General features: G+C 46.2%; 1 protein-coding gene across 6 annotated transcripts in view; it reads right to left on the reverse strand.

Annotated features, from left to right (window-relative positions):
* The window catches only part of PHF3 (PHD finger protein 3), a 348354-nt gene that overhangs the window by 56412 nt on the left and 276927 nt on the right, over positions 1 to 15015 (reverse strand). For all 6 annotated transcript variants that reach the window (XM_029595668.1, XM_029595666.1, XM_029595667.1 and 3 more), the window contains one exon: positions 10115 to 10247. In XM_029595668.1, the coding sequence (XP_029451528.1) occupies positions 10115 to 10247 (133 nt within the window). The remainder of the gene's footprint in view (positions 1 to 10114; positions 10248 to 15015) is intronic.

The following is a 15015-nucleotide window of genomic DNA, read 5'->3' on the forward strand; positions in this document are numbered from 1 at the left end:
CAATACTCTTATCTTGCGCATCTTTAACGGATGCACAGACCTCAACAGAAATAGTGATCCTTTTAGTGATTGCAAAAATGAGCGCAATCACCTTAGGAACTTTCAGCTTCTCCCTCTTATTCATGTTCAGGAGATAAATCTTAGTCATGGCCTTTCCATCTTTAAAACTGGCTTCTGGAGAATCCCACTACCTAGAGATTAATTCTTTTATGGATATGTGCACAGGATAGGATAGGAACGTTTTTATACATCTTCCCTTATAGAGACTTCCACAGAATTGGTATCATCCTCCTTGTCCTCTGTGATGTTCAAAATCTGCAAGGATTGCGAGATCAAGCTAAATAGCTCTTCCTTATGAAATAGGCAAATCACCAGAGTCATCCTTCATCCTCAGGGAAATACTCCCCCCTCTTCCAGCTCCTCACACTTTCACAGATCTTTGCTTCCTTGAGCACTCCTAAGAAAGTCTGATCTAGAGGACTTTTCCTCTAACAAGTCCTCTTCTGTCTACTTTCTTGGCCTCTTATGCCCATGATTTTAAAGAAAAAGCCTATTTGAAATAAATTCCCTGAAAAGACAGCTCCAAAGCTTTAATTCTGCCCCATACAGAAAGTTTGATGCAAACACTAAAAATTCAGCAGGAAATGCAGCCCAGGTGGGTGTATCAGCAGGCTCACATTGCAGTAAAAGATTTTGCTACCTTAAATTAAGCTGAAGTACTGAATGCACTAGAGGGATCCATGTCTGCCTCTAGAACTGTAGGAAACAATATGAGAGAGGTCTCAGCTGTATGCTTGCTCCTTCCGTGAATCCAATATGGCTGTCATTCCCACCATGGTACTAAGTCCACCTGTGGTAACTGACTAACTCTTTGGCCCCCCTCCCACCACACCCACACCTCCCCCAGAAATCAAGGAATTTTGCGGCGCTCTCTCTTGCTCCTCACAATGCCGGCATAAGTTGCCTCCTCCTGCTAAGAACTGCCAAGTCCCACATGTGCTACACAGAGGGCTCTTCTTGCATGCCACAGGAGCAGCCATCTCCTCAAAGCCTTTCTGCCAACACTGATCCACCAAAGAAATAAAGAAAAAAAAATATCTGAATTCCTGCTTCTGAGCCCAAGGTTTCTTCTGCAGCTTTGTTTTCTCCAACCAAAACCTGCCTTTTTTTTTTTAATTTAAAATGTGGCCATGGATAGAATGCGTAACAGAGAGGTAGTTGACAAGGAAAAATCATGTGAGATTAGGTGACTGGGCATCTACATGGCAAATGCAATTTAATGTGGACAAATGCTAAATAATGCAAGCATTTATTTTATTTATTTGTTTTTATATACCGACATTCAATCGAAATATCACATCGGTTTACAAATAACTGAACAGACAAGTCAAGGCCTGCTTATTTTACATTGTAACAATAGAAACTTGAATGATATTTAAAGAGAAACATTAAATTGCATACATTACTTTGTGATAATAGTAACTTGAATAAAAACTAGAAACATTTATTTTATAAATAATCCCAACTGTAAGTACACAATGCTGGGTTCTGTGTCAGGAGTCACCTCCAAGGAAAAGGACCCCCCAAGTCCTTGCGGACAATACTTGAAATCTTTGGCTAAGTATCGCGGCAGCGTTTAAAAAGGTGAAACAGAAAGTTCTTTTTTACTCAACGTACAATTAAACTCTGGAATTTGTTGCCAGAGGATGTGGTTAGTGCAGTTAGTATAACTGTGTTTAAAAAAGGATTGGATAAGTTCTTGGAGGAGAAGTCCATTACCTGCTATTAATTAAGTTGACTTAGAAAATAGCCACTGCTATTACTAGCAACAGTAGCATGGAAGGACTTAGTTTTTGGGAACTTGCCAGGTTCTTATGGCCTGGATTGGCCACTATTGGAAACAGGATGCTGGGCTTGATGGACCTTTGGTCTGACCCAGTATGGCATGTTCTTATGTTCTTAAATGTTAGGAATCATTTAGAAATGAATAGCAAATGAAACTGAGAATACCATAAGGTAAGGTATGTCTTTTGCGGATGACACTAAGATCTGCAACAGAGTGGACACGCCGGAAGGAGTGGAGAGAATGAGACGGGATTTAAGGAAGATGGAAGAGTGGTCGAAGATATGGCAGCTGACATTCAATGCCAAGAAGTGCAAAGTCATGCATATGGGGAGTGGAAATCCGAATGAACTGTATTCGATGGGGGGAGAAAGGCTGATGTGCACGGAGCAGGAGAGAGACCTTGGGGTGATGGTGTCTAATGATCTGAAGTCGGCGAAACAATGTGACAAGGCGATAGCTAAAGCCAGAAGAATGCTGGGCTGCATAGAGAGAGGAATATCGAGTAAGAAAAGGGAAGTGATTATCCCCTTGTACAGGTCCTTGGTGAGACCTCACCTGGAGTATTGTGTTCAGTTCTGGAGACCGTATCTCCGAAGAGACAGAGACAAGATGGAGGCGGTCCAGAGAAGGGTGACCAAAAAGGTGGAAGGTCTTCATCAAATGACTTATGAGGAGAGATTGAAGAATCTAAATATGTACACCCTGGAGGAAAGGAGGAGCAGAGGTGATATGGATACAGACTTTCAGATACTTGAAAGGTTTTAATGATCCAAAGACAACGACAAACCTTTTCCGTAGGAAAAAAATCAGCAGAACCAGGGGTCACGATTTGAAGCTCCAGGGAGGAAGACTCAGAACCAATGTCAGGAAGTATTTCTTCACGGAGAGGGTGGTGGATGCCTGGAATGCCCTTCCGAAGGATGTGGTGAAGACCAGAACTGTGAAGGACTTCAAAGGGGCGTGGGATAAACACTGTGGATCCATAAAGTCAAGAGGCCGCCAATGAAGAGTGGGTGACTCGCCAGAATGATGGCTACTGCCTGGACACAATACCCTTATTCAATAAACATACACATGCTTACTGTGACTCCAACATCGCTCTAAGCTTCAACAGCAAGAGGAAATGTGAAAAAAGGATTTGCACTTACAAAGAGGGGAGTAGCTGGCTTGTTACGGCGGTTACTACCCCAAACCAAATATGCCTGATACTTCACTTTCAATGCATATACAGCATAGCTCTCTGCTTCAACGGCAGAGGAGAAGAAAAAAAGAGTTCACACTCACAAAGCGGGGAGTAGCTGGCTTGTTACGGCGGTTACTACCCCAAACCAAATGTGCCTGATACTTCACTTTCCATGCATATCCAGCATGGCTCTTTGCTTCAACGGCATGGGAGAAAGACTGATACATCACGCATTTCCAGCATAGCTCTCTGCTTCTACAGCAGGGGAAAAGAAAAACTGATGCTTCACGCATATCCAGCATAGCTTCAACGGCAGGGGAGAAGAAAAAAGGATTCGCAATCACAAAGCGGGGAGTAGCTGGCTTGTTACGGCGGTTACTACCCCAAACCAAATGTGCCTGATACTTCACTTTCAATGCATATCCAGCATGGCTCTCTGCTTCAACGGCAGGAGAGAAGAAAAACTGATACTTCACACATATCCAGCATAGCTCTCTGCTTCAACGGCAGGGGAGAAAAAAACTGATACTTCACGCATATCCAGCATAGCTCCCTGCTTCAACGGCAGGGGAGAAGAAAAAACAACCAACAAGGGCTGTACAACATAGTCTGGGTAAAACAAATAAGCATGGGTGTAGCTTGCTTATTGCGGCGGTTACTACCCCTACTACCCCTAACTAATCAAGCTCGATATTTCACTTGGATGCAGCTCCATCACTGCTCTCTACATTAATGGTGGGGGTGGAAGGGAAATAGAACCAAGAGCTAAGAGAAACAGATAAGTATGAGAGAAAAAATGTGTGAAGCTTGCTGGGCAGACTGGATGGGCCATTTGGTCTTCTTCTGCCGTCATTTCTATGTTTCTATGTTTCTTTATACGGATTCCTGAAAATACTGCACCTTTCGTATTGAGTATCCTTACTGTAGAAACAGTAAGGAGTCGGGAGATTGTGAATGCCTTTCATGCGGCTCTGCTTACACAAATGGTGGTGGAACCCATAAGAGGTGCAAACATACTGGACCTGGTGCTCACAAACAGGCCGATACAGTAAAAATCGTTCCTGTGCACGTGATAGAGTAAATTAATTTATTTAAATTAGGGCCGGCAGTAAAAAGAGGCGCTAGGGACACTAGCGCGTCCCTAGCGCCTCTTTTCGGACAGGAGCGGCGGCTGTCAGCGGGTTTGACAGCCGACGCTCAATTTTGCCGGCGTCGGTTCTCGAGCCCGCTGACAGCCACGGGTTCGGAAACCGGACTCCGGCAAAATTGAGCTTCCGGTTTTCAACCCGCGAGTGGCAGGCCTATTTCAATTTTTTTTTTTTTTAAACTTTCGGGACCTCAGACTTAATATCATGGCAAATTTTATTGCTTTTCTGTGCACTTTCCCGGTGCCCGGAGAAATTAACGCCTACCTTCGGGTAGGCGCTAATTTCTGAAAGCAAAATGTGCGGCTTGGCTGCACATTTTGCTTTCTGAATCGCGTGGGATTACCTAATAGGGCCATCAACATGCATTTGCATGTAGCGGGCACTATTAGGTTCGGGGGGGGGGGGGGGGGGGGGGGGGGGGGGGGGGGGGGGGGGGGGGGGGGGGATGCGCATTTTCGACGTGCTATTACTCCTTACTGAATAAGGGGTAAAGCTAGCGCATCAAAAACGTGCGTCCAATCACGGGTTAACAGTGCGCTCCACCAGAGCGCACTGTACTGTATCGGCCTGAAATGGAGATAGTGCCTATCTGAGTGTCAGTGATCATAAGATGGTATGGGTATGATATAGCAAATACGATGGAGACAATTTACATGAAGATGAAAATTATGGATTTCAGAAATACATACTTTATCAAAATGGGAAAATACATTGAGGAGGAGGTAGAAGGCTGAGAGGAGATGGGAGAAGTGGCACAACCTTGAATACTGTGTGTAATTCTGGTCGCCGCATCTCAAAAAAGATATAGTTGCACTGGAGAAAGTACAAAGAAGGGTAACCAAAATAAAGGGGATGGAACAGCTCCCCTAATAGGGAGAGGCTAGAGAGGTTAGGGCTGTTCAGCTTGGATAGAGGTCTACAAAATCAAGAAAGGACTTGAACAGGTAAATGTAAATTGTTGAGATTACTTACCTGATAATCTCCTTTTCCTTAGTGTAGACAGATGGACTCAGAACAAATGGGTATAGTGTGCTCGTACTAGCAGTTGGAGACGGATCTGACGTCAGCACGGGTACATATACCCCCACAGGAAGCGAAGCAACTCAGTAATCTTCCTTGCAAAAGCTGTTATGGATATATGTGTACTGACCGATCAATGAATTAGTGAAACAGGATTCCCCTGACTGATTGATAGTAGCTGGTGACCACCAGCATTCACAACCGGAAGGCGTCGACACCTGGCAAAGGGGACGCTCTTATGTAAGAAAATGACATGGCCTACCTTGAATCGGTGAAACCCATGTATACCGGCAGCCGGGCGGGATGCTGAGTCCATCTGTCTACACTAAGGAAAAGGAAATTATCAGGTAAGTAATCTCAACATTTCCTAGCGTGTAGCCAGATGGACTCAGAACAAATGGGATGTACAAAAGCTACTCCCGGACTGGGTGGGAGGCTGCCTGAGGACCGCGTAGGACTGCCCTCGCAAATGCTGTGTCTTCCCTGGCCTGGACATCCAGACGGTAGAACCTGGAGAAGGTATGGCGGGAGGACCATGTCGCCGCTTTACATATTTCTGCAGGCGACAGCATCCTAGATTCTGCCCAAGATGCTGCTTGGGCTCTTGTAGAATGAGCCTTGACTTGTAGAGGTGGTGACTTCCCGGCCTCTACGTAAGCCGCTCTGATAACTTCGTTAATCCAGCGGGCGATGGTGGGCCGAGAGGCCGCTTCTCCTTGTTTCTTCCCGCTGTGCAGGACGAACAGATGGTCCGTCTTTCGTACTCCTTCTGTCATTTCGTACTTCTTCTGTCATTTCCAGATATCTGCCGATGTCGAGATGGCGTAGTAAACGCCCTTCTTCTGATTTCTTCAAACCCGCCGAGGTAGGCAAGGATATGGTTTGGTTGAGGTGAAATTGTGAGACCACTTTAGGTAAAAAGGAGGGAACCGTGCGAAGATGGACAGCCTCAGGAGTGATTCTGAGAAAGGGATCACGGCAGGACAGCGCTTGTAGCTCTGAGATGCGGCGTGCTGAACACACTGCCAGCAAGAACACCATCTTCAAAGTTAGCAAACGGAGAGACAGGCCACGAAGGGGTCTGAAGGTGGATCCCGCGAGGAAATCCAAAACAAGGTTGAGGTTCCACAGGGGCACTGGCCACTTCAGTGGCGGACGAATGCGCTTGACTCCTTTCAGGAAGCGAGAAACATCTGGGTGCATGGCAATGGTCTTGCCATCCCTCCTGGGACCGTAGCAAGACAGCGCCGCCACCTGAACCTTGATGGAGCTGAGGGAGAGACCCTTCTGAAGCCCATCCTGTAGGAAATCCAAAACAATAGGGATTGTGGTCGCATTTGGATTGGTGCCATGAGTGTCGCACCAGGCTTCAAATACTCTCCAGATCCTTACGTAGTTGAGAGATGTGGAAAACTTGCGAGCTCGGAGGAGAGTATCTATCACCGGCTCCGAGTAACCTCTTTTCTTCAGCCTAGCCCTCTCAATGGCCAGACCGTAAGAGAGAATTGAGCTGGATCCTCGTGGAGGATGGGACCTTGACGTAGGAGGTCCCTGAGAGGAGGCAGGGGAAGAGGCTCCCCTGCCAGTAGTCTTCTCATGTCCACGTACCAGGGTCTTCTTGGCCAGTCTGGTGCCACTAGAAGAACTAGGCCCCGGTGTTTCTGAATCTTGTGGATAAGGGTGCCCAGCAGAGGCCACGGAGGAAAAGCGTATAGCAGGGTCCCTGGAGGCCATGGCTGAACCAGGGCGTCGATCCCGTGAGCGAACGGATATCGCTTGCGGCTGAAGTATCTGGGTACTTGAGCATTGGACCTGTCCGCTAGAAAGTCCATGTCCGGAATCCCCCATTGATCCACAATCATCCGGAAGGCTGTGGGTGACAGCTGCCACTCTCCCGGATTTAGGCTTTATCTGCTGAGGAAGTCTGCCGTGGTGTTGACCTTCCCGGCAATGTGGACGGCGGAGATGTCCTGAAGATTCGCCTCTGCCCAAGCCATCAGTGGGGCGATCTCCAGAGATACTTGTCTGCTTCTGGTTCCGCCCTGACGGTTGATGTATGCCACCATGGTGGCGTTGTCGGACATCACTCTGACTGCTCTGTTCTTCAGTCTGTGAGCAAATCGAAGGCATGCCAATCGGACTGCCCGAGCCTCTAGATGGTTGATGTTCCACGCTGACTCCTCTCTGTTCCACCGCCCTTGTGTAGTAAGTCCTTCGCAGTGTGCACCCCAGCCGCTCAGGCTGGCATCTGTGGTGAGCAGAGTCCTCGTGGGGGAGGACATCTTCGACCCCCTGCTCATATGGTTGGACTGCAACCACCACCGTAACTGGGTCCGCACTCTGGCAGGCAGAGGCAGGTGCGTGGAATAGTTCCGTAGACGGGGGCTCCAGCGAGAGAGCAGGGAGTGTTGTAGAGGTCTCATATGGGCCCTTGCCCAAGGTACCACCTCCAGGGTGGATGCCATGAGACCGAGAACCTGCAGATAATCCCAAGCTATGGGCCGACTGGCTCCCAATCAAGTACTGGATACGCATCTGGAGTTTTAACCTTCTCTTGGTAGTGAGACCGACTGTGTCTGCCTGGGTGTCGAACTGTACTCCCAGGTATTCCAGCGACCGGGAAGGCTGTAGGCAACTCTTGCTGAGGTTGATTACCCAGCCCAAGCTTTCCAGAAGGGCGATCACTCTGTCGGTTGTCCGATGGCTCTCCTCTCGCGATTTCGCCCTGATCAGCCAGTCGTCTAGGTAGGGATGGACCAGGATTCCTTCCCGTCTGAGTGCCGCCGCTACCACTACGACCACCTTGGTGAAGGTCCGTGGCAATGTGGCCAACCCGAAGGGCAGAGCCCGGAATTGGAAGTGGCGGCCTAGAACCTTGAAGCGTAGGTAGCGCTGATGATCCGGATGGATCGGGATATGCAGGTAGGCTTCCGACAAGTCTAAGGCCGTGAGGAATTCTCCTGGCTGTACTGCGGTCTTGACGGAGCGCAGAGTTTCCATGCGAAACCTCGGGACCCTTAAGTATCGATTGACTGACTTGAGGTCCAGTACGGGCCGAAAGGTGCCCCCTTTCTTGGGTACCATGAAATAAATGGAATAGTGTCCAGAATTCACTTCCCAGGCAGGTACTGGGATGATGGCTTTCAAGGACAGGAGCCTCACCAGGGTAGCTTCCAATGCTGCCTTCTTGTGTATGGGACATGAAGATTCCACAAACTTGTCCGGAGGGAGATGAAGATTTGGAAAACACGCTCAGCGAGCGTGCAGGCTCTCCAAACTGCTTTGGAGACGGAAATTACTAAGTTGCTACGCTTCCTGTGGGGGTATATATACACCCGTGCTGACGTCAGATCCGTCTCCAACTGCTAGCACGAGCATACTATACCCATTCGTTCTGAGTCCATCTGGCTACACGACAGGAAAGAGAGAATTCTCTCAAGAGCTCCAAAAAACCACGAAGCAACTGCTGCACCGAAAAAAAGAGACTGAAGGGGAACCCCGTGTGGCCACAGGGTTAGTGACATGCTGGGCATGCTCAGTATGCTAGTCAAAGTTCTAGAAACTTTGACAAAAATGTTCCGAGACATCTGATGATGTCACCCATAGGTGAGGACTACCATCATGCTTGTCCTGGGAGAATAGGCGTTTCTTCTATCTTTTTACTTTGCTTAGTGTAAGAGGAAATGTATTTCTGTTTCTAGTTCTCCAGGTTTTGCACTGCATTCAGAGAGGCTTTCTGGGATTTCCATTTTATCTCTAATTTGTGGTCTTTTATTCTGTATTTGGTAAAGATTGGTTTTGTGTGTGTGACCAAGGTGATGTATTTTACTGGCATATGGGTACTTCTCTAAGCCTCGTTGTGTTTTCTCAATAGAACATGCATTGGTGGTGCACTGCTGCCCTTTCATAGGTAGAGCCATTGCTATTCAAGTCCTCAGAGTTAGTGCTGTTATGGTATGGCAGGTTTGCTACACTCATGCTGAGTGTTTTGTTTTGTTTTTTCAAGTTTTATATTTTACACTGTCTGGTAGCAGAGAGATTTAGTATTGCTGTTTCTAAAATGCCACTAGAATCAGAATATTTTTTTTCTTTGGTGAGTTGTACAGGGAAATATCTAGTTCAGCTCTGACAGTCATGTGTTCAGCACGTCTCATGTGTGAGCATCATCTTTCCGGTATGTCCCAGCAGAAAAAAGGTAGAGAACTACTGCGTTAGTGAACAAATTGAGGAGACTCGCATGACAGCATGCCCATGTTTTGCTTCTGAACTTGGAAGAGTGTGCCACATCCTGCACCATAGATGACACTGCACCTCATCCATGTGGCTGTTTCTCCATAGAGAATAAACCACAGAATAATAGTAGAGCCAGATATAAAAAAGAAGGGGGGAGATGGAGGAAGGAAGTTTCACAGCAATGCTAGAAAGAATCCTGTTCCACATAGAAGCACCCTGGCCAAAAGGATAAGCTCAACTGGCAGAGGAAGTCCATTGATCATCAACCCCAGGAGTGGCTCAACCAGGGGAGGGAGTCTTAAGATTAATTACTTCAGGAGCAGCCAAATTCACCAGCTTCTTCTTCACCTGGCCTAAAAAAACAGAACTCAGTCATAATACGGGATGCTTGCCTACCATCTACTAGAGACAAAGAAACTGGCAAGCTGAGTGCAACACAGATTCTTATATCAAGAGGTATGTCAGCAAACATGTTCTCTGTCTCCGTTTTCTGGCTGGAGAGCATAACTCAGATGCCTGGACTGGTCTGGCTGGCTGAATAGGAAGCAATGTATTTCAGGAGTTTATAAAAATTGCTATCAAGACAACTCAATTAACTTTTGGTTGGCTTCCTTCTTACTAAACGTTTTACAGTGTACTGCAAAAATAAGTATTAGCACTATTTCTTGAAGATTTTATATTTACCTGTGCAGATTTTGCAGTTAAGGTCAAAGAGATGGTTTTTATGCTGTGTTGTTGTATCTGATGTAGACTCAGAGGGAACTTCTTTATCTTTTTGAATTTCCTCTGTTTTTTCCACTGGTTTATTTGAAGGATCCTAAGTATTAATATGAAAAAAAATATATTTTTGTTACTGGAGTCACCCATATTTTAGATGCCATGGTCATACATCCTGGTTTTTAGTTTCAACTCTTGCAACATTAAAACGTGTTTATATTAAACATATTAACATTAATAGGCTTCAAAAGCAGAAGTGTATAATCTAATGGTGTCAGAAAAAATATTCCCCACTGATTTGTTAAAAGTCACTCAGTCAATGCCCCATTTCTTCCAGTACCCATCTGAAAACAAGATTTTTATCTTAATCTAATGAAAAAATTACAAAGGATGTATGGAAGTGCTGGCCACATTTCTATCTGCAAAAGTAAATTAGGGGTTTAATACAAAAAACATTTTCTTCTAGAATAAACTGTAGCTATCTTGGGACAATTTAACAATTGTACTTTTCTCATCTTTCTTACTGTAAAGTTTTAAGAACTACAAAATAACTTTAGTAGGTAAATTCTAACTTCAGTTTGTATTCTGTATGCTCCTACACTGATTTTACATTTTGCTACTGGAGTAACAAACTTAAGATTTGCCATACTGGGTCAGACCAAAGGTCCATCAAGACCAGTATGCTATTTCCAAAAGTGGCTGATTCAGGTCACTAGTACCTGGCAAAATCCCAAAAGATAGATAGATTCCATACTGCTTAAGAACATAAGAAACTGCCATACTGGGTCAGACCAAGGGTCCATCAAGTCCAGCATCCTGTTTCCAAAAATGGCCAATCCAGGCTACAAGTACCTGGCAAGTATCCAAACACTAAGTAGATCCCATGCTACTCATGCCAGCAATAGCAGTGTCTATTCTCTAAGTCAGCGCTTCTCAACAGGTGTGTCGCGACACACCAGTGTGTCGCCAAGCACCAGCAGGTGTATCGCGTGCTCCCGGTCTCTCCCACTGCTCTTCCTTCCCTGCTGAAGGGAAGGAAGAGCAGCCGTTCCCACTGGGCTATCAGCACGTTCAAGCCCAGTGGGAACGGCAGCGGTGCTAGAAGAAGCTGTGGCACCTGCGGCTGGCCTTTTCTTCTTCCTGCGCCTACCCCCCCCCCGGAACAAGAAGTGATACACAGTGCGGTGCGCGGGAAGGAGAAAGAGCCGTGCCGTGTGGAAAAGTAGCAGCGGCGGCAGCAGCATCGGCCCCTGAGTAATTGAAGCAGCTGGTAATCGGGAAAGGAGACCGCAGCATGTGCCTCCCGCGGCCAATGGGATTCTTCTTTCTTGGCCTGCAGGGGCTGGAGGAGAAGGCTGCTGCAGCTACTATTTGTGCTCGGGGGGGGGGGGGGGGGGGGAGGAAGGGAGTGAGTGAGAGAAAGAGTGAAGCAGCCAGCCAGCCTGTGTGTAAGTGAGAGAATGTGTGTATGATTGAGAGTCTGTGTGTAAATGAGAGAATGTATCATTGAGAGCATGTGTGTGATTGAGAGAAACTGGTCAGATAGCTTGTGTGTGTGTGTGTGTGAGATGATTGGTGTGTGAGAGACAGAAACTGGTCATGGGGGCATGACTGGTATGGTGTTTGTGTGAGAGGCATGAGCCCTAAAGGAAGAGGACCATGAGTATAGAGCTTAGCATCTACTGCTGCGTGCTATGGCCTGCATGGAAGAGGAGTAGGAGAGCTGCTGGAGGGGCTAAGCCAGCGGTTCTCAACCTTTATAGTTCTGCGACCCTTTTAATACAATTCCCCACTATGTGGCGACCCCAACCGTAAAATTATTTTCGTTCATAGGCCTAAGTAACTGTACTGTATATACCGTATTTTCCAGCGTATAAGACGACCCCCAACTTTTACAGTTAAAATATAGAGTTTGGGATATACTCGCCGTATAAGACTACCCCTCTTCCAACACATTCCAACGTTTACAGCAGGAGGGAGTGACTCGAGGAGCGAAGGCACGCTGCCCGATTGGTTGGTGCTGGGCAAAAGGAGCGAGGGAGCGCAGAATGAACTTTTTTACTGCATCCGGTGAGGGGAGGGAGTGACTCGAGGAGCGACAAAAAACCCATATTTCCGATGGTCTCTTAGGCGACCCCTAGCAAATCGTCATTCGACCCCCAAAGGGGTCGCGACCCACAGGTTGAGAACCGCTGGGCTAAGCAAAGATGGCTTTTTAAGTTTATTTTTCTTGATTGACTGCCATTTTAATTATTTAAAATTATGTGATGTGTCTGCTTTTTAAAAATATTTTATTGGTGTTTGGAGAATTTTTAATAGTTTTTATGAGTTTTTAATTGTTGGATGTTATTCTGTTCAAGGCTGTTTTGAAACATTTATTCTGCTTAGTATAGTTTTACAATTATTTCTGTATGGGGATCTATAGCTGCTTGCTAGTTCTGTTTTCCTAATAAGAGGTGTATTGGTTTTTAGGGCCCCAATTAGTTTTAAATGTGCTACTTGCTAACTTCATGGAGTGCCCTCTAGTCCTTCTATTATCTGAAAGAGTAAATAACTGATTCACATTTACCCGCTCTAGACCTCTCATGATTTTAAAGACATCTATCATATCCCCCCTCAGCTGTCTCTTCTCCAAGCTGAACAGCCCTAAGCTCTTTAGTCTTTCCTCGCAGGGCTGTTCCATCCCCTTTATTTTGATCATCCTTCTCTATTCCTTCTCCATCGCAACTATACCCTGCCTAAGATGCACCAACCAGAACTGCACACAGTACTCAAGGTGAGGTCTCACCATGGAGCAACACAGAGGCACAACACCACTTTCTGTTTCATTCACCATTCCCCCCCCCCCAATAATTCCCAACACTCCACCTACCCTCCTGACCGCTGCAGCACACCGAGCCAACGACTTCAATGTATTATCCTCCATGACACCTAGAACTCCCTCCAGGGCAGTAGCTCCCAATATGGAACCCAACATTATGCAACTACAGCACAGACTATTCCTCCCTATATGCATCACCCCGCACCTGTCAACACCAAATCCCATCTGCCATTTGGATGCTCAATCTTCCAGCTTGCAACATCTTCCTGCAATTTATCACAATTCGCCCATGATTCAACTACTCTGAACAATCCTGTATCATCTGCAAACCTGACCACCCCACCCATTGTATTTTCTTCCAGATCATCCACAAATATACTGAAAAGCACCGGTCCAAGTACAGATCCCTGAGGCCCCCGTCCACTGAACAAATCGACCACCTAATCCTAGTCTGTTTCCTCTCCTTCAACCACCCTGCAATCCACAAAAGGACACTGCCTCCCATCCCATGACACTTCAGTTTCCCCAGAAGCCTCTCATGAGGGACCCTGTCAAACACCCCTGAAAATCCAAACACACTAACATCCTCTGGCTCACCCCTATCCACATGCCATTAATCCCTTCAAAAAAAATGAAGCAGATCCGTGAGACAAGACTTGCCTTGGGCAAATCCATGCTGACTCTGCCCCATCAAACCACGTCTCTCCACCTGCTTATTTCGAGGAAAGAAGTGGATTTCTGCAACTCCGACTTTAAGTGTTGTAGCTGGTCTTGAACTAAGCAGATCCTAGTTCAGAGTTTATAGGCTGTGTGAAGAGACACAGAATGGCTTTGGCCTTTGAAATTATACATCTTCAAAAACTGGCACCCTAGGTAATTGCCTATGCCTAAATCCTGATCTTGGAGCTGGACAACACCAAAGACCTGCGAGTGCTGGACTCTGAATTTGATGTCCAACTTTCTAGCTGTTGGCACTGAAGCTGATGCACCCGCTTCGAACGTTTGTGCTTCTTTGATGATCCAAGTATTGATGGTGCTTTGTCTTCGACACAAGGTGGCTTCGGCCTTAGCAGACAGGGGAGTTTTGGGTTAACTCCCACTCATTTCTTTTCCTGGTGAGGCAAATGAGGCTGCACTGTGGGACAAGGACCTACAGTGATTCTGGAGAGATTTATGCAGTTCCTCAATGTGAAATGCTCTGGACCTTTGAGAGCATGGAGATACCTGCCCACTGGCATAGCAGTTCTCCTGGTCATGTTCTGGATTGAGGCAACAGAAACAGTCTACGCCTATCAGTGAGGGACATCATTTTTCCACAAGAGCTTGGAGTTCATGGACTCTCCTAGCTGAACTTTTGAAATTATATGATTGAAGAGAAGGCCACACTTCAGTGGTATGATGGGTTTTTACCTTCTCTTTCCTTTGGTAACACTGAAAAGTGCTTGGGATTGCAGAGGCAGCACGACAACTAAATAAAAAGAAAAAAAATAACAAATTGAAAAAGGTTTAAGGACTTTTATAGAAAAAGCATGTTTGCTTACCCTAAATAATATTTTCCCAAGATAGCAGGATGAATTAGCCATTTCACGTAGGTGAGGTCATCAGGCAGCACCAAACAGATTTGTCTCTCCAAGCTGTAGAGCTTTCAGCTTTGAGTATGTACACGAGTTCCTACATGGGCACTGCCTCATGAGTCTCCTCAATCAGCAACAGAATTAATCTAGCTGTGCAGTCAACTTTCCAAGAAGGTGGGCTAATTTATCCTATCTATGGAAAACACTGTTATGGTAAGCAAACATACCTCTTCCATCAATAAGCAGGCTGAATTAGCCATTAAATGTGGGGAGTACCAAGCTGAGGGTTGCAGTGGAGCAATTAATGAGTTAGCAACTTGGACTGCACCATGAAGAATGGATTACAGACTATCAGGTCTTGATGTGTTATCTAGACAGTAATGGGATCATGAAGGTGTAGATGGAGGACCATGTCGCAGCTTTGCAGATATCTGCACTGGGCACCTCTCTGAGTACATGGCTTGTACTTGCAT

This window comes from Rhinatrema bivittatum, chromosome 3 (assembly GCF_901001135.1).
Source record: "Rhinatrema bivittatum chromosome 3, aRhiBiv1.1, whole genome shotgun sequence".
NCBI classification, from domain to species: domain Eukaryota; kingdom Metazoa; phylum Chordata; class Amphibia; order Gymnophiona; family Rhinatrematidae; genus Rhinatrema; species Rhinatrema bivittatum.